General features: G+C 39.3%; 1 protein-coding gene across 20 annotated transcripts in view; it reads left to right on the top strand.

Moving 5' to 3' along the window:
- Positions 1 to 19,928, top strand: part of UAP1 (UDP-N-acetylglucosamine pyrophosphorylase 1) — a 39,022-nt gene that overhangs the window by 2,305 nt on the left and 16,789 nt on the right. For 9 of the 20 annotated variants that reach the window (XM_077997282.1, XM_015113250.3, XM_015113232.3 and 6 more), the window contains 4 exons: positions 2,777 to 3,105; positions 13,942 to 14,146; positions 16,559 to 16,734; positions 18,418 to 18,590. In XM_077997282.1, coding sequence (XP_077853408.1) covers positions 2,826 to 3,105; positions 13,942 to 14,146; positions 16,559 to 16,734; positions 18,418 to 18,590 — 834 coding nt within the window. In that variant the 5' untranslated portion in view covers positions 2,777 to 2,825. The remainder of the gene's footprint in view (positions 1 to 2,776; positions 3,106 to 13,941; positions 14,147 to 16,558; positions 16,735 to 18,417; positions 18,591 to 19,928) is intronic. The other 11 variants (XM_077997336.1, XM_077997317.1, XM_077997296.1 and 8 more) reach the window with 2 other exon arrangements.

Below are 19,928 nucleotides of genomic sequence, written 5' to 3'. Positions count from 1 at the left end.
ATCAAATGATGGAGAAGGACCAAGAACAGGGACTTCCTATTCTTTGGTTATCTGGTTCCTTGCTGATCTTCCTATTACAATGTACTCTCTTAAATCAGAGGCAAAGCAGTAGCATAAATGAGGTCTTGGGAAAAACTACATTCCTTGGAAAATAATTTAATATAAATCTGTTCCTCTCAAGTGTCTTTCTTAATGTGATTTTTTAAAATTACAAAATAATAGCATCATGACTCTTGAAACCTATATAAATCAATAGGAATGCCTTTTAATACCATAACGAACATTGAAAGCTAAGTGTTGTTATTACCACCTCAGGGAACACACAGATGTAGGTTCTCTAGACCTGAGCTTGTAAATGGTGTTTGATGTTTAATGATCCTGGTGAGGTAGATACTATTATTAATCTCATTTTACAGACAAGGTCACCGAGGCATGGGGAAATTAAGTGGCTCAGCTGAGCCTAGAATTGTGCTCTGAACTACCATGTGTATTACTTTTCACTGTTCTCATAGGAGAAGATAAGTGTCTTTAGTACCTACTTTTTCCCTCTGTCCCTCACATCGAAGCAATTATAATGCAGTGATGATTCTTTACAGTGACCCTCAGATTTATTCCTTTCACTCTTATTTTCTCTGCCACTAATCTGGTTCAGACCTTTGGTATTTCATACCTGCAGTTGTCTTTTAACTTCTTTTCCTGCTTCTAGTTGTCCCTCCTTAAAATCTATTGTATGCCATTGCTCCTTTCTCTCATCCTTTAAAGCATGGTAACGCTGCCCTGTTTGAGAATCTGCTGTTCACTTTCTGTTACTTCTTCTCTAAAGTCTAAATTCTTTTGGTTAGTTTTCAGACTCTTCATGATCTAGCCCTACCCTAGGCCATTTTATGTCATTTGTCATACCTTAACCTTCTTACTGCTTTCCATCCCACACGTGCTTGCTCCTTATGGCCACCAGGCTCTGCTTGTTTCCTAATCTTTTATTTTTTTGAGATAGAATTTCCTGTCGCCGAGGCTGGAGTGCAGTGATGTGATTACGCTTCATTACAGCCTCGACCTTCCGAATTCAGGTGTTCCTCCCACCTCAGTCTCCTCAGTAGAGTAGCTGGGACTACAGGCATATGTCACCACACCTGGCTGATTTTTGTGTTTTTTGTGGAGGTGGGGTTTTGCCATGTTGCCCAGGTAGGTCTTAAACTCCTGAGCAGAGGCCTGTGCTGGGATTACAGGTATGAACTACCATGCCTGGCCTCTAATCTTATCTATGTAGTCTGCCCAACCCTTAACATATGGCTAGATCCTGCCTGTTTGTGAACTTTCTTTTTTTTTTTTTTTTTTTTTTTTTGAGACGGAGTCTCGCTCTGTCGCCCAGGCTGGAGTGCAGTGGCCGGATCTCAGCTCACTGCAAGCTCTGCCTCCCAGGTTCACGCCATTCTCCTGCCTCAGCCTCCCGAGTAGCTGGGACTACAGGCGCCTGCCACCTCGCCCGGCTAGTGTTTTGTATTTTTTTTTTAGTAGAGACGGGGTTTCACCAGGTTAGCCAGGATGGTCTTGATCTCCTCACCTTGTGATCCGCCCATCTCGGCCTCCCAAAGTGCTGGGATTACAGGCTTGAGCCACCGCGCCCGGCCTTGTGAACTTTCTAGAAAACACCTATCTCCTGTTGCATTTGTCTATATTGGGCAAGTAGATTAAATATTTCCTCATTTTCTTATTTTTTAGCACTATGAAGTTTAACATTTTACTATATTATCACAGAATATAGCTCTTTAGAAAACATTTGTCTTATTCACTGATTGTTATATGTATATTGCTTGTCTCTTTAAGGAGGACCCAAGTTTTTAGTGAGTAGAGACAATAGATGTGTTATTGCTTCTTTGCAGAAGTTGCTAATGAAATGAAATGTATTTTTCCTTATTATAGGTAGTTCTGTCTTTCTGAATATTTCGGTATACTGACTACAACAACACTTAATAGTATTTCTATCATTAGAGATACAAGGAAAACATTTTATTTTATTTTATTTTATTTTATTTTTTTTTTTTGAGACAGAGTCTCGCTCTGCCGCCCAGGCTGGAGTGCAGTGGTGTGATCTTGGCTCACTGCAAGCTCCGCCTCCCGGGTTCACGCCATTCTCCTGCCTCAGCCTCCCGAGTAGATGGGACTACAGGCGCCCGCCACCTCGCCCGGCTAGTTTTTTGTATTTTTTAGTAGAGACGGGGTTTCACTGTGTCAGCCAGGATGGTCTCGATCTCCTGACCTCGTGATCCGCCCGTCTCGGCCTCCCAAAGTGCTGGGATTACAGGCTTGAGCCACCGCGCCCGGCCAAGGAAAACATTTTAATATTAAGTAGTCAAGTGTTCTTTCAGTGGTAGCTTAGTAGTCGGAGGACTAATACAGAGACAACTAAATGTGGTAAAGAGTGTGAGCCATGTCATCAGGCTGCCTGGGTTCCTATCCCAGCTCCACTCATTAGTTAGGTTACTTAGCCTCTCTGCCTGTCTTCTCAACTGTAAAAGAGTGGTAATAATAGTGCCTATGCCATAGAGTTGTTGAAAATTAAACAAGACCATGAAGGTAAAGTACTTAGAAGTGCCTGGTGCATATTTTTGTCTTACAGGTTTGATCTCTTACAAATATTGAGTGATGGAAAAGCAGAAGTTAATTTTTTTAACATCAAGTTTTAAAAATATTCTTATTTTAGAGGGGGAAAACCCCCTCAATTTTGGAGGTTGAATTTTGACGTGCCATTAATTATTTTTCTCTTTTCGGTTTATAGGTACGTACATTACACCCCTATTTCTACAAAGCTTGGCTATTAGACCATTATGAACATTAATGACCTCAAACTCACGTTGTCCAAAGCTGGGCAAGAGCACCTACTACATTTCTGGAATGAGCTTGAAGAAGCCCAACAGGTAGAACTTTACGCAGAGCTCCAGGCCATGAATTTTGAGGAGCTGAACTTGTTTTTCCAAAAGGCCATTGAAGGATTTAACCAGTCTTCTCACCAAAAGAATGTGGATGCACGAATGGAGCCTGTGCCTCGAGAGGTATTGGGCAGTGCTACAAGGGATCAAGATCAGCTCCAGGCCTGGGAAAGTGAAGGTACTGGGCATCTACATATTTCTTCTGAAGTTTATTTGAGATATACTAAAATTGTTCAGGTAGCTGGATCATGTCACTAATATTTTGATTCATACTACATTAAACCAGGTGATCTAGCAGAAAGTGACAAAAATTGTCTTTTTATTTTTGATGCTCCATTCAAGGCTTCTCTCATTCAAGTCTTAATTTGCCTTCAGTCTCTTTCCCTCCTTAGTTTCCATACTTCTGCTAGATTTCTTTTCCCGAGGCACAAGTTAAATACTTAAGTTTAAGCTGGCTTAATTTTTTTTTTTTAAGACAGAGTCTCACTCTGCTGCCCAGGGTGGAGTGTAGTGGGGCAATCTCAGCTTACTGCAACCTCTACCTCCTGGGCTCAAGTGATTCTACTGCCTCAGCCTCCCGAGTAGCTGGGATTATAGGCATGTACTACCATGCCTGGCTAATTTTTGTATTTTTAGTATAGGCAGGGTTTCACCATGTTGGCCAGGCTGGTCTTGAACTCCTGACCTCAAGTGATTCGCCCACCTCGGCCTCCCAAAGTGTTGGGGTTACAGGTGTGAGCCACTGCGCCTAGCCCAGCTGGTTTAATCTTTAATGCCTTAACCTGACCCTAACCCATATTTCCAATCAACATTTTAGCTGAACCAAATAATTCGCCTTTCCCTGAAATAATTCACCTTTCCCTGCCTTTGCTCATGTTTATCCGTAGCTTGATGTGCCCTTTGCCCTTTCTCTACCTAGCTAGGTCACCTTGTAAGGTCATTTCTTGGAGTTGTACAGTGCAGTAGTTCTGCCACTTGGGGAACTTACACTCATTCATTAAGGTTCACCACACATAATATTTGATCTATGACCTTTTCTTCTGTGTCCCAAGTTACAATGAGTTGTTCATGCTTTTATTTCATTCTAGCTTATCATAAGAGGTGTTTGTCTTCCTTAGTACATTGTAAATTCTTGAAGAGCAGCCCGTGTACTAGTTGTCTCTGCATGTTATGTAGCATTTAGAAAAGAGTTTTATAGTTATAAGTTGATCAATAAGTGTTTGTTGAATTGCCCCAATTCTTTTCATTCTAAAGCATGTAAAAATATCTGTCCCCTTAACCTAATACTAATTTGTGCTTTTGAGAATGACAAAATAGCTCAACTGTAGCTTTTGGTGGAGTTGAAAGCTGTGCTTTTTATAATCTATTACTCCTTCGTAAGTAAAATGTTGACTAAATATTGTAGGTGATTCCCTGAGTGTTTGTACATGATCCTTGTCACATCTGGGCCTCATTTTCTCAACTGTGAATGAGAGCTTGGGCAAATACTTTCCTTAACTTTTTAAAATACATTATTTTATTGCAAAAATATTGTTGAAATAACAGATTGCCCATAATCTCATCAAAGCTATATTTTTATTTGCTCACATTACCACCCAGTACTTGATTGTATACTTATTTTTTTGTTTCTTTGGGCTTTTTTTTTTGAGACAGCCTCGCTTTGTTGCCCAGGCTGGAGCGCAGTGGTGTGTTCCTCACTCACTGCAACCTCTGCCTCTTAGGCTTAAGCAATACTCCTGCCTCAGCTTCCTGAGTAGCTGGGATTATAGGCGTGAACCACCATGCCTGGCTAAGTTTTTGGTATTTTTAGTAGAGATGGGGTTTCACCATGTTGGCCATACTGGTCTCCAACTCCTGACCTCAAGTGATCCGCCCACCTTTGCTTCTCCCAAGTACTGGGGTTACAGGTATGAGCCAGTGTGCCGGGGTGGATTGTATATATATTGGATTTCATAGATGTGTAGTAATGCTATAGATACAGTCTTATAGTCTGTATTTATAACATGGCTATTTTTATTTTGTTTTCCACTCTTTGGCATCCCCTCACCCCCTGTAAAAGAAAGATTACTGGCATCATCAACCTGCTGTATACCTCTCTCTGTCTTTCTCAAGGCTCACAAATTTACTGATTTTCAAAGGGTGTTCCAAAGAACCCAAGGGTTTTCACTGTTGGAGAAGCTGCCTCTTATAGGGAGGGAGGGAGGGAGCAGATACTAAACTGGTAGGTCTCCAACCCCTTTATTCTCCACTATGAGTAGTTCTACTTTTTTCTGTTCTGTGTATTTGATCTTTACGTGAGGTTTTATTTAAAAGAGTTTAGAGATTTAAAAACAGTTTGAAAATAATTGAATCTTCTTCAAGGAGGTGCTTTTCAGATGTAAAATGCTTGGTGGTAGCTAACTTAGCTTTTTACCTAGGATAGGGCTGTGCCACTAAGATGTGAGAGAATGATGCCTAGATGTGTCCTTGTGAATGAAGAGTTTTAAGTGATACCATGACTCCTGTTACTTTGGATTCACTAATCCTTCCCTCCTTCCCTGGGTTTCAAAAAGGCTACTATTCCCAACCAAAAACCACACAGGCCTTTCTTTACCCTCTAGTATCCCAGTTGCCTATATTTTTCCTTGGGATTTTAAGGGGATGAAGTATTAGTAGTAACTCTTATGGAAAGTCAAAGCTTTGACCTTGTGTAATGGGGAACATAAGCCACAATTAAGATATCCTATAATTTGAGTCTTCTTTATAGCCTTTTTGTTGGACTATGTGGAGCTAGTCTACTTTTATGACTTTTCATGTAAACTAAAATCTGGAACTATTAGAATCAAATATAGTATAACACGGTGTAAACTTCCTTTTGGCTTAGTGTCAAGGGAAAGGTATTTATCTGTAGCTTAAACAGTAAGGGTGGAGAAGGAGACTTTATGTTGACATTATTATCCTTTTCACTTAGCCAGAAACTACTGTGTATCTGCAAATTCATAACAAAATGAAGTTTCTGCAGTAAGTTATCAAAGGGAAGAGAAGCCATTGCGAAGATCATGGCATTGTATTTCAGGTAGTAGGAAAATCCTGCTAATTGTATCAGGGACAGTTTTTACTTCCCCACACCTCCACCTCCTCAGATTGGGGGAATGAAAGCATTGTCCAGTAGTTGCAAAGTATCTGGTGGTTATTCAGATGATAATGGACATTTTTACAACTAGAGTGGAAAATTATTTATTTCTGAAGGATGAATATAAGTGACCACTGTATTCCTTGTTAAAGAGAGATCTTGCTTTATTTCTTGAAGTTTTCTGGCCAGTTGTAGAAAAAGGAATGTAGAGGAGCAACTAGAAAATCTTTATTTTACAAAGCTGAGATCTTGAAAGAGAAGTAATTACCAGCTTTGAGAATGTTATTTTAGTAAAGATACACTGGGAAAACCTGTTTGCTTGATAACAATACCCATTTATTAAAACAAATGCATGCTTATTTGAACACAAATATACCAATTTTATATTATAATATCTAATTAGTATTCAGTCTTAGTCTTTTTTGCCTATAAGACGTTTTCCTGTTAATCATAATGGTGCTTCTCTACTATATAGCACTATGGTAGAAAAGTAAGTGGATTGTTTAGAAGAAATGCATTCTTAACATTATCTCCCTCTACATTTTCTGAAATCTAGGATACTGATGTTTTTAATAGATTTGTTTTATTTTAAAAGTAATACGGCTGGGCACTGTGGCTGACGCCTGTAATCCCAGCACTTTGGGAGGCTGAGGCAGGAGGATCATGAGGTCAGGAGACCGAGACCATCCTGGCTAACATGGTGAAACCCCATCTCTACTAAAAATACAAAAAAGTAACTGGGTGTGGTAGCAGGTGCTTGTAGTCCCAGCTACTCGGGAGGCTGAGGCAGGAGAATGGTGTGAACCCAGGTGTCGGAGCTTGCAGTGAGCTGAGATTGCGCCACTGCACTCCAGCCTGGGCGACAGAGTGAGACTCCATCTCAAAAAAAAAAAAAAAGAAAAAACATATTTATTTTAGAGAAATGGGTAAATACTAAAAATTACAAAGGAAAAAATACAAATCTCTGTGATTCCACCATCGAGAGATACTCACTAGTAATATTTTACAGTATTTTCTTTCACGCACACACACATACGCATATATTGGGATTGTGGTGCGTGTGTAGTTTTGCAGCCTGCACAAGAATTTATCATGAAAAATGTCAAGGATATTTTGAAACAAATATTTAGCGGCAAATTCAGTACAGTGAACCCCCACATAAGCCACCTTAATTAAAAATTATGAAAGTTTTGCTCCTTTTGCTTTCTCTCTCCCTCTTTTTTTTTTTTTTTTCCTTTGCTGCAGTATTTTAAGGCAAATCCCAAACATCATGTTATTTTTATCCTCATATAGTTCGATATCCGTGTCTAAATATATGGGCCTTTTCTTACTGATCACATGCCATTATTATACCTAACGAAATTCATCTAATGTAATCTCTGCTACCTAAAACTGGTTCAGATAGAGATTTTCCTGATTGTTTTGCTTTTTGTGCTTACTATTTTGGGGAAATATTGTAGTTTCAGCTAGAACGTGATTAAAAATTAAAGACTTAAATTATTCTCTCTAACTTTCTTGGATAGCTTTCCTTTATTTCTAGCAGTTGAATAGCCTGTTTACCCAACTCTACTTGTCCTGGAGTTCTGATACTTTAAATGAAAGTTCTGACAGTGCTTTACTCCAAAAGGACCTGTGCTATCTTCTTTGTTAAAGTCTACAGAAGGAACTAGTCTAAGTAGGAAGTTATCCAGGAAGCGTTTGACTTCTGACAGGCCACTGTAAACTTTTCTGTTTCTTGTGAATGTTATCAGAAAAAGTGCTTAGATTCTCTTGGGCCCACAATGCATGACTCTCCAAGGAGAGAGATATGCTCCAGCCCTGGACATGTGTCAGGCTGGCTTGCTTGCCCTTCCTTCCTTCCTTCCTTCCTTCCTTCCTTCCTTCCTTCCTTCCTTCCTTCCTTCCTTCCTTCCTTCCTTCCTCTTTCTTTCTTTCTTTCTTTCTCTCTCTCTCTTTCTTCCTTTCTTCCTTTTTCTTTTTTTTGAGACAGAGTCTTACTGTGTTGCCCAGGCTGGAGTGCAGTGGCACGATCTTGGCTCACTGCAACCTCTGCCTCCTGGGTTCAAGCAATTCTCCTGTCTCAGCCTCCCCAGTAGCTGGAATTATAGGCGCCTGCCACCACACCCAGCCAATTTTTGTATTTTTAGTAGAGATGGGGTTTCACCATGTTGGCCAGACTGGTCTTGAACTCCTGACCTCAAGTGATCTGCCTGCCTTGGCCTCCCAAGTGCTAGGATTACAGGTGTGAGCTATCTTCCAAGTGCTGGGATTACAGGCGTGAGCCACTGCACCTGGCCACTTTTTTCAATTTCAATTTCAGTTTTGCCTGTGTTGAGTTCCCTTGTGTAGGAAAAATTATTAACCCTTATGTCTTATCATGGAGAGATAGAAAGGATGATACAGTGTTGAACTTTTCAGTGTTTTTCCGTATTTCTGCAGAGGTAGCTTTAGGATAGAAATTTATAATTTCCTAATTGTCACTTGGGTTTAAATACATTTATAATTAGTTATTTTTCAGGTATGTTATGACAAACGCAGTTTGAAATAATGTATAATTGCCATATAACCAAAAAACTTATTGAATTTTATTGGCCCACTTAATTCAAAACAGCATTTTATCTGTCATCAGAAGACAGATACTAATTTATGTGTTGCATACTTTTGATAAACATTGCAACTTTATTGTAGTAACAGAGCTGAAGTAGATGAGTACTGAGTACTTCAGCCAGTGTACACCAATTTGATACTGTGAACAATAGCTGTAGCTGCATTTCATTTGTGAATTATAGCTGGCCTTGGTTCTCCAGGGACTGCTGCCTTTTCTCTTGTTTTCTGCTGTTTGCTTATAAGTGAGGTGTGTAAACAGGAAGAAGTTAATGAAAAACCTTTTTATTGCAAATATATGTGGATTGTGTTATAATTCATTGTAATAGTTGTGGTTAAATAGAGATGAGATGCAAATGTATATCTACCTGGTAATATACATCTGGTTGGCATCATCTCAGTGCCACTGTTAATTGGTGACCGGACTGGTTATCAGGTTCAGAGATGGAAAGAAGCACTGAAGAGTGAACAGGAGTTTAGGAAACAAACACATGCCATTTATCTGAATAAAGAATGAAGCCACTGTGAGCTGCTGGTTAGCAAAATTTTAAACGTGAAACAATTGGAGAGTAGGAATGAAGCAATAATTTAGGGAACCCATCTAAGGAAGAGAAAAGTTTATACAGGGCTATTTTGAACCTGGTTAGACCTGTAGAAAGCACAGAATTGATGTTGAATGCCATCAGGTCAGCAGGAGCTGAGACCTGGAACTGGCTCTGGGAGTGTAGCTTTTACCTTTTTCAGATCAGTTAGCTAAGGGAAATAACTTACCTCGGACTGAGAGTGAAATTAAGAAGAAGGCTAGCACCATGTTAAGAGTAAAACAACTTGAAACACATGTGCCATATGAAGGAAATGTACTGTATAAAAAGAACAAAGATGTCTGTGGCCAGAATATAGGTATCAGGCACTTCTTTTGAAGATGTTCAGAAATATTTTTTATTCTAACACCTTTGATTATATGCAAGTGTCCAGACAGCAGATCTTTATCTGCATTTCTAAAATGATACAAAACCTGACCTGAATAGACATGAGGCTGTTTGTCAACTTTATTTATCCCACTTAATGTGATTATAGGGTGCTGTTTCAGATCTGCTGGGGACATATATAATTATAGCATATTATACATGTACTATAGTCTTTTTATACATTTTGAAGAGTTCTGTGTTCTGAAACAAATCTGACCCATGGGTTACATAAGAAATTGTGGACTTGTTCTTTAAAACAATGTTTTGTAGGTGACAGCAGAATTAAATTTATTTTCTAGAAACCATAGTTTATTTGATATAATTCAGGGAATAACCAAATACAAAACAGTTTTCAAATGTCTAAAAATGTTCCCCGTTCCCATTACATTTCTTCATCTCAGTTTTTGTTATATAATGGTTATGGGTCTTGCTTAAGACAAATACAAACTCAGAATGACTGTTAAGAATTTCGGTGTTTGGGAAGTTTTGGAGAATGTTGACTCTTCTTGCTCAACAGCTTTTTCTTTTTTTTTTTTGAGACAGAGTTTCGCTCTTTTTACCCAGGCTGGAGTGCAATGGCGCGATCTCGGCTCACTGCAGCCTCCGCCTCCCGGGTTCAAGTGATTCTCCTGCCTCAGCCTCCTGAGTAGCTGGGATTACAGGCATGTGCCACCACCCCGGCTAATTTTGTATTTTTGGTAGAGACGGGGTTTCTCCATGTTGGTCAGGCTGGTCTTGAACTCCCGACCTCAGGTGATCCACCTGACTCGGCCTCCCAAAGTGCTGGGATTACAAGCGTGAGCCACCGCGCCCGGCCAGTTTTTTCATTTAGGATGGTGGGTAAGACAGGCTAAGAAAAAAGGCAGCATAACCTCTGGTGGCAGGGTGGTATGGTGCTGAAGAGGCCCTGGATTCAGGTCCTAATCCTGATTCACAATTACTAGCTATGTGACCCTGGGCGAGACTCTTAACTTTTCTGAGTTTATTATCTCTAAAGTGGTGAAAATTACACAGAACCTGCCTCTTAGATTATAGTTACTATTTTGGGTTCTATTTTGGTACACCTGATTTTATGTTCTTGTTTTCAAACTCTGATGAGGTACAATTAAATACTATGGAGTTAACGAGGACAATTCTGGTTTTAGGGAAGGAAGAAAGAAGATTTAACTCTCAGGTAGCTAAGGTCAGCTTCATATCGAAGGTGAAATTTATGAAAATATATAATGTGCTTTTGGGTTTTTAAATTGAAAAAATAGCTGGAATAGGCTGGGCAGGGTGGCTCATGCCTATAGTCCCAGCACTTTGGGACGCTGAGCTGGGCAGATCGCTTGAGCCCAGGAGTTCAAGACCAGCGTGGGCAACATGGTGAGACCTCTGTCTCTACTAAAAATACAAAAATTAGCTAAGTGTGTTGGTGTGCACCTGTAGTCTCAGCTACATGGGAGGCTGAGGTGGGTGGATCACTTGAACCCAGGAGGCGGAGGTTGCAGTAAGCCAAGGTTGTGCCACTGCACTCCAGCCTGGGTGACAGTGTGAGACTTTGTCTCCAAAAAAAGAAGAAAAAATAGCTGGAATGATTGCTGAATAATGTTCTTGGACTATACTTACTAATGCAGGAAAAATAGAATCAGACCTGGCTCTAAATTTATAATGGGTTTATTTTTCTTTATTTTTTTTTGATGGAGTCTCACTGTGTTGCCCAAGCTGGAGTGCAGTGGCACGATCTCGGTTCACTGCAGCCTCCGCCTCCCGGGTTCAAGCAATTCATCTGCCTCAGCCTCCCGAGCAGCTGGGATTACAGGCGTGCACCACCACACCCAGCTAATTTTTGTATTTTTAGTAGAGATGGGGTTTCACCATGTTGGCCAGGTTGGTCTTGAGCTCCTGACCTCAGCTGATTCACCCACTTTGGCCTTCCAAAGTGTTGAGATTACAGGTGTGAGCCACTGCACCCGGCCGGGTTTAGTTTTCTTTATGTTGTTGACCTACTAATGTATTAGCTTTAAGAAAACCCAGTATGTCAAAAACAAAGCACAAAGTTGGTAAATGAAATAAACCCACATTACCTAAGGATTTTAAAATAATAATTGATAGTTGCCGTCACTGACTGCGTCCTCTGACTTCGCATACAACTGTGGGCAGTGGCCAGGTTTGTTCACAAAATTTCTAAGAATTCTAATGAAAGTATGAAACTCAGAAAACAAGAACAAAACTGTTTACCATGGCTTTAATTTTATAGTTTTTCTAGCTTGCCAGAAACCCAGTTTCCACATAGCCTCTTCTCACCAACTACTGTGCCTTGTGGTACTGAGACTGTCCACTTTTGAATGATGAGATCAGTCTTAGGAATGGATTATGGCAAGATTTTTTTTTTTTTTTAATTCAGACTGAGAGCTCCTTTGTAGTTTTTATGGTTACATTTGTTTGCATTTGGATCTCAAATCATCTTGAATTTATTTTGGTTTGAAGAATAACATTTTTATTCAAACATTATGCTTGATGACTACTTATTGCTGAATATTCTACTGGCAAAAATTGACAGGCTTCCAGACTAAAGAAATAAATCAGTAGTGAAGATAGTCTGAGTCTTATATTCTTCTGAGCTGGTATAGATGGCCCATTTTTTTAAAAGACATTTTATTTATTTATTTATTTTTGAGACAGAGTCCCACTTTGTTGCTCAGGCTGGAGTGCAGTGGCACGATCTCGGCTCACTGCAACTTCGGCCTCCCGGATTCAAGTGATTTTCCTGCCTCAGCCTCCTGAGTAGGTGGGATTACAGGTGCCTGCCCCTGTGCCTAGCTAATTTTTGTATTTTTAGTAGAGATGGGGTTTCGCCATGTTGGTTAGACTGGTCTCGAACTCCTGACCTCAGGTAATCCTCCCGCCTTGGGTTCCCAAAGTGCTGGGATTACAGGCGTGAACCACTGTACCCGGCCTACAAAAGGCATTTTAATAAATTAATATATATTTACATGTAATAAAAAGCACTAGTTTTACCTTTTGGTTTTGTTTTGTTTTTGAGACAGAGTCTTACGGTCACCCAGGCTGGAGTGCAGTGGTGCAGTCTTGGTTCACTGCAACCTCTGTCTCCTAGGTTCAAGCAATTCTCATGCCTCAGCCTCCTGAGTAGCTGGGATTATAGGCATGCACCACCATGCCTGGCTAATTTTTGTATTTTTAGTAGAGATGGGGCTTCGCCATGTTGGCCAGCCTGGTCTGGTCTTGAACTCCTGGCTTCACATGATCTGCCTGTCCCGTAGTTTTATGTTTTTGTGTTTTTTTTGAGTCTCACTCTGTCACCCAGGCTGGAGAGGAGTGGCGTGATCTCGGCTCAGTGCAACCTCCGCCTTCTGGGTTCAAGCAGTTCTCCTGTTTCAGCCTACAGGTGTGTACCACCATGCCCGGCTAATTTTTGTATTTTTATTAGAGACAGGTTTCACCATGTTGGCCAGGCTTCTCTCGAACTCCTGACCGCAGGTGATCCACCTGCCGCGGCCTCCCAAAGTGCTGGGGTGAGCCACTGTGCCCAGCCAATTTTATGTTTTAACAAATATATACCCATGTAACTACCATCCCAATCAACATAAGCGTATTTCCATCACCCTACAAAGACTTCTGATGCCCATTGCAGGTGATACCCCAGGCTCATTCTGTTGAGTTGGGTTTCAAACTAGAAATCCTAACTTCAGAGCCTGAGTTCTCACCCATTATACTTTACTGCTTTCCTAACTGAAGATTTATTTTCTTTATATAGCTTACCTGTTATATTTGCATGCTCATTGATTATTTATTATAGGCTGGAGGTAATTTGATAGTGTCATCATTCATCCTGAAACTTTGCTATTTTCTTTATTTTATCTTTTCTTGACTTGCCACATCAATCAGTCATCAAATTTTTGCGAAACCTTTATAATATCTCTTGCTTCTTACCTCCTGACATTATCAGCAAAAATATTTAGTTCATTAAAATACATCGTTCATCGTTTGGTGTTCTGTTGGGTTATGTAAATTTAATTGTTTTAATAATAGAAAAGTTTTTATTAGCAAGGTAGTCATCCACGATTCTATGTAGATTCTGTGTTCTCTGTGCCTTACGTCGATAAGCCCCTATCTTGTTATTTCAGTCCCATGTGATCAATAAAACAGCAAGCAGCCTTTGGTCCAAGCCAGATTCTCCACCTGTACCCTAAATCAGCAAATGACCTCAGGACAAGGCAGCTGTATAGCCTTACTTCCCTTTTGATGAGTCTTTGCTGCTACCTATGTATATTTAATACTAAAGTGTTGAATTGTAGAGGTTTTGTGATACAAGTGTTTTCTTTTCTAGGACTTTTCCAGATTTCTCAGAATAAAGTAGCAGTTCTTCTTCTAGCTGGTGGGCAGGGGACAAGACTCGGCGTTGCATATCCTAAGGGGATGTATGATGTTGGTTTGCCATCCTGTAAGACACTTTTTCAGATTCAAGCAGAGCGTATCCTGAAGCTACAACAGGTTGCTGAAAAATATTATGGCAACAAATGCATTATTCCATGGTAAGATACATCTCATTATTGGAGTGTGTCTGAACATATATTGTTTTATAATATTCAAAATGCATATATACACTTTATTCACTTGCAGACATATTTCTTGTTACTGAAGATTTTCTTGGGAGGTGTAATTTACTATATATGTTAAAAGTAATATATATTATTGCTTGGTAGATGACCACTATTGACTTAATAAGCAATACGTACTCACGACCAACTTTTACATTCCTAACTGAGTACCTTAAAGTACTCAGTGAGCTCTCTGCATCTAGAAACTCTTATTTTCAAGTACCAAGTTATTTAGCTCTCCCACATCCACCCGTGCCTCTTCCACATACACACCAGGTTTGGCTGACTGCGTCCTCTGCCTCCCGGGTTCAAGCGGTTCTCCTGCCTCAGCCTCCCGAGTAGCTGGCATTACAGGCGCCTGCCACCACACCTGGCTAATTTCTGTATTTTTAGCAGAGATGGAGTTTCACCTCGTTGGTCAGGCTGGTCTTGAACTCCTGACCTCATGATCTGCCCGCCTCAGCCTCCCAAAGTGCTGAGATTATAGGCATGAGCCACTGTGCCCGGCTGTTTTTTTTTTTGTATTTTTTGTAGAGACAGGGTTTCACTTGTTACCTAGGCTGGTCTCAAATTCCTGAGCTCAAGCGATCTGCCTGCTTTGACCTCCCAAAATGCTGGGATTACAGGTGTGAGCCACTGTGTCCAGCCAGTGTTAGTTTCCTAAGTACCAAGAGATTACAGAAGATCCTGCTCTGCTTTTTACAAGTTTTTGGTTCAGCTCTTTAATCTCTTTCCCCGAGCAGTTTTGGAAGTTACCGTGTTTTGAGGGGAAAATCAGCTGTGTGTTTGAAGCCCCCCAAGTCCCTATCTTGTTATTTCAATCCCATGTGATCAACAAAAGCTCCACTAGTTTCTGTCCCCCAGCAGCCTTTGGTCTAAGCCATATTCACCACTAGCCTGTACCCCAAATCAGCAGATGCCCTCAGGACAAGGCCTCAGTTCCTTTTGAAAGATTCTGTCTCTGGACTTACAGTTCCAATCTATTTTGCCTCTGAAGCTCTCTGATGCCTTTAAAAATCTGCTTTTTGTAATTTTCCTAGCTTTTCTAGCTCTTCTTACCACAAGTACTGGCCTGCTGTGAACTGTTTGGTTCATCTTGATTCCTGTGGGGAATTTGGAGGAACATCTGTGTTCTAAGTGGCCAGCATTCTACTTACAGCCCTGGCCTCCTACTATCATGTCGAATTTTCTTCTCTTTCTTCCATCTCCTCACAACTCAGAATTTCTGTTCTTATGCAGAGAAGTTTAGCCACTTCTTTTGTCGTCTTCTAAATATATCCAAACCTTTTGTACCTAAAGTTCAAAATATCCAGGATAATTTGTTAAACAGACGGGTATCTCCTGTGGTATGAAATTATACCATTTTGTTTATTCTTTTAACAAATATTAATTGAGTGTCTGTTTCTAGGTGTTGAGGATAAATCAGTAACCAAAATAGGCAAAAATCCCTTCTTATTTGTAGTTTACATTCTAGTAAGGGCAAAAGCTACCGCAGTCACTAATTATAGTTTTAGATATTATTTTCTTCTTCTTATCCGCACTAGCATGGGTTGACTTTTTGTGACAACAGAAAGTATAATTATACTTTTATGATTTTTAAATGGAGGGTTAGCAGAGCCCAGATTGCATTTCAAATTTCAATAAAAGGAACCCCAAGAGATCATTAAACTGTATTACAGTTACCCTTTTCTTCCTATTTATTCAGAATAGGCTTTTCAAATTTAAAATACACTTTCACAGAGTTCCAAAATGTTTCCGTAAGCCATTTTATAGGTTCTCTGGAAGGAGTTATGTTTAGTATGTTTAATATTGTTAAGTAGATTTATTTCATACCTAAGAGTTGATGAAATTACTGAAAGAAATTTCCCTTGGGAAACAGCTAATGAATGTGTCTTACCCAAGAAAAATATGAAGGAAGTCAAAATAATAAGCAAGTACTTTCTTTTTTTTTTTTTTGAGACAGAGTCTCACTCTGTCGCCCAGGCTGGAGTGCAGTGGCCGGATCTCAGCTCACTGCAAGCTCCGGCTCCCGGGTTTACAACATTCTCCTGCCTCAGCCTCCCGAGTAGCTGGGACTACAGGCGCCTGCCACCTTGCCCGGCTAGTTTTTTGTATTTTTTTAGTAGAGACGCGGTTTCACCGTGTTAGCCAGGCTGGTCTCGATCTCCTGACCTCGTGATCCGCCCATCTCGGCCTCCCAAAGTGCTGGGATTACAGGCTTGAGCCACCGTGCCCGGCCAAGCAAGTACTTTCAAAGGTATCTTTAGCTTAGGAAATAGACAAAACTTTATTTTGCCCTAGTCCACCTAGCACGATTGCTTAGAAGATCTAATTTTCTCTTGTAAGGTATATAATGACCAGTGGCAGAACAATGGAATCTACAAAGGAGTTCTTCACCAAGCACAAGTACTTTGGTTTAAAAAAAGAGAATGTAATCTTTTTTCAGCAAGGAATGCTCCCCGCCATGAGTTTTGATGGGAAAATTATTTTGGAAGAGAAGAACAAAGTTTCTATGGCTCCAGGTTTGTAATCATCCTTATTTAATGGTGACTAGAAAGGGTAACAACCTAAATCATCAAATGTTGATTTGCTTTTTAACATGGTGATTTGGGTATTTAAACATTAATACGTGTGTGTTTTTTGCAGCTTGGAAATAATTTAAAAAGATGAAAATGCCCGTTGGTGGAATGGATACTTTTTTTATACTTGTTTTGATGTCTGCTCTGTAATGGAGCAATTTGAGGAACATTCAGGGTATTCATTCTCTATAACAAGTATTTTATTTTATTTTTTATTTTTTAAATTTTTGAGACAGAGTCTCACTCTGTTGCCCAGGCTGGAGTGCAGTGGCGCAGTCTCGGCTCACTGCAGTCTCTGCCTACTGGGTTCAAGTCATTCTCCTGCCTCAGCCTCCTGAGTAGCTGGGATTACAGGCACGTGCCACCATGCCCGGCTAATTTTTTGTACTTTTTTGTAGAGTTGGAGTTTCGCCATGTTGGCTAGGCTGGTATCCTGACCTCAAGTAATCTACCTGCCTTGGCCTCCCAAAGTGCTGGGATTACAGGTGTGAGCCACCGTGCCTAGCCATATAGCAAATATTTTCTATATACTGCAATGTTCATGGCTACATTATTTATTATAGTAAAAACTTGAAACCATATGCTATTTAATAAATGAGAGGCTAAATTAAGTTTATAAATAGCATTAATTCTTAAATAGTATTAAAATAATTGGTGGCATTAAATGAAAAACATTATTTCAGTAGGTTAAGTAAGAGAATGCAAAATGAAAAACTGCATACAGTCTATGATTAGGGCCACTGCTTTGCACAGTTCCAGATAGTGCATACACATCGTGGTTTGTTAATGGGACCCACTAGAATGGGACAGTGTGTTGCCTGTGTAGCCACATTCAGTGACCTTGAGTACAACGTCAATCTATAAAAATAGACCTACTGACAGATTTATATTTATGTGAATCTGTACTTGGAGGAAAGGCTGAAAAGAAATTAATGGTATTAACAGTGGTGCTCTCTAGATGTAGGCTTTTATTTCATCTTAATTCTTTTGGTTAATGCAAGAGTTACTATTCTTAGCTGTATTTTGTGAAATTGTCTAATTTTTCATCACTTAAGCTATGGCTAAGGTTGTTATTGGACAAAGTACATTAAAGCAGCATTATAAATAGATGGAGAAAGAAGAGGCTTTATTTATATCTAGTTTAAATCACCTTAGGCCTTCTTATCAGTCTATTTTTTTAACACATGATTTGATATAAAATACTTACATATTTTTATTTTTGACATGGGTGAAATTGTTAGCGTCAGAGTTATAAATACAGAGCTAACTTATATCATACAAATGTTAATAAAGCTTGATATGAAATAATCATTGCCTGATAAAGGATTTTATATCATACAATATATTACTAAAAGGGGCTGAGTTAAAAAGAAAGATATGGTTTTTGGGGTTGCCTGATCTTACATTGATAGTGTTGTTCTCTGGATACTTAATGCTAAGTAACCTTCAAAATCCTATAGTTTAATTTTTTTGACACCTGATTCCTTCCTTATGGATATTCACTTTTCTTGCCTTTGTAAAGTGAATTTTGGTTTTTAGGGATCTTGACCCTAGTTTGGAAACAATCTTTGTGTTGCCTTTATAATGGATTTTGATGTGCTACTAATGAGCTATTTTGTTTTCCAGATGGGAATGGTGGTCTTTATCGGGCACTTGCAGCCCAGAATATTGTGGAGGATATGGAGCAAAGGGGCATTTGGAGCATTCATGTCTATTGTGTTGACAACATATTAGTAAAAGTGGCAGACCCACGGTTCATTGGATTTTGCATTCAGAAAGGAGCAGACTGTGGAGCAAAGGTAATGCCTTTCTCAACTATGGTGAGGCTTCTGATGGTCTTTCTCTGTCATATATGCATTCCAGAATTCAAACCAAGTTTATTAGGGTGATTTGAATATTTTAGAACCATTTATCTCTCTAAGGTAACTAAACGGTCCCACACCTACTTTTTTCCTTAAATTGGCAAGACTTGATTCTAGAAGTAATGTTGTATACTTATCAATCACAGGTAAGAGTTTAAAGTATGTGAGGAGGATTTGTAAGTACTTGGGAAAGTGGTCATCACTAGACCTGGGTTGGATTCATTAATACCAAATTGTGTTCAATCAGATTAACCCAACTTTTTTCCTGTGACAAAGTTATTGGAGTAGGAAAGGAAAATGTGGTAGAAATAACAGATTTAGACTTCCTAAGTCAGGTGACAAGGTATCTGATGATGTTCTTTCAAATAATTTGGAAATAGGTGAGTTGGGCATAAGGACAATTAAAGAGACGAATACTTGCTTGAATGACCACACACAGACTGATAATAAGTTGGAGGGAGGTTTGTAATGATATGTAATGATTCTGTTCTTGGCATTGTACTTTTCAACATGTTTTTAGTTGTATAGATGATATGTCTTTATGGTAGCAAAAAAATATGTATTATAGCTAGAAATAGACAGCAAACATGCAAACCTTTAAAAACACTTTGGAAGACTTAAAAATATTGATATAAACATTACTAGAAGTCTGTAAAGGTATCCATTCTCATCAAAAACAGTATAATACAATCCCAGTCAAAATCACAGTGAGACTATTTTGGGGACACTTGACAGAATGATTGCAAAGTTTAGAATAAACATGTAAAGGTGGCCAGGAAAATGTTGAAAAAGGATGAAGATAAGCGTGGAAAGGGGGCCAAAGACAATATATCAAGCATTAAAAGGAATTGTAAATTAAAAGAGTGTGGTACTAGAACCAGAATAGAATGACAGATTAATGAAAATAATGTAGGTCAGTCAGAAACACATCTGTGTATGTATAAGAAGAACACATTTTATAAAATATGGCATTTCAAATCAGTGGAGGAAATTAATGAAATAACTGGCTAACAATAAAGTAAGATCTCTCTGTCAAAGTTCATACAAATATCAATTTTAGGTGAATTACAGTTAAGTATTTTAAAATGAAGCCATAAAGGTATTAGAAGAAAATTAGAATAATTTTACAATTGTGATGCAAAGGGAAGACCTTTCTACCAAAAGCAGTAACTATATAGACTTCTGACAAAAACAAATTAGATTTCAAATTATTTTGAAATATCTGTATTTAAAAAGAAGATCTGCCAAAGAAGTGATTTCTCTCAAAGTTAATCT

The sequence above is a fragment of the Macaca mulatta genome, chromosome 1, assembly GCF_049350105.2.
Source record: "Macaca mulatta isolate MMU2019108-1 chromosome 1, T2T-MMU8v2.0, whole genome shotgun sequence".
Lineage (NCBI taxonomy): Eukaryota > Metazoa > Chordata > Mammalia > Primates > Cercopithecidae > Macaca > Macaca mulatta.
Note: the sequence above shows the minus strand (reverse complement) of the source record. Positions and strands in the feature narration are given on the sequence as shown.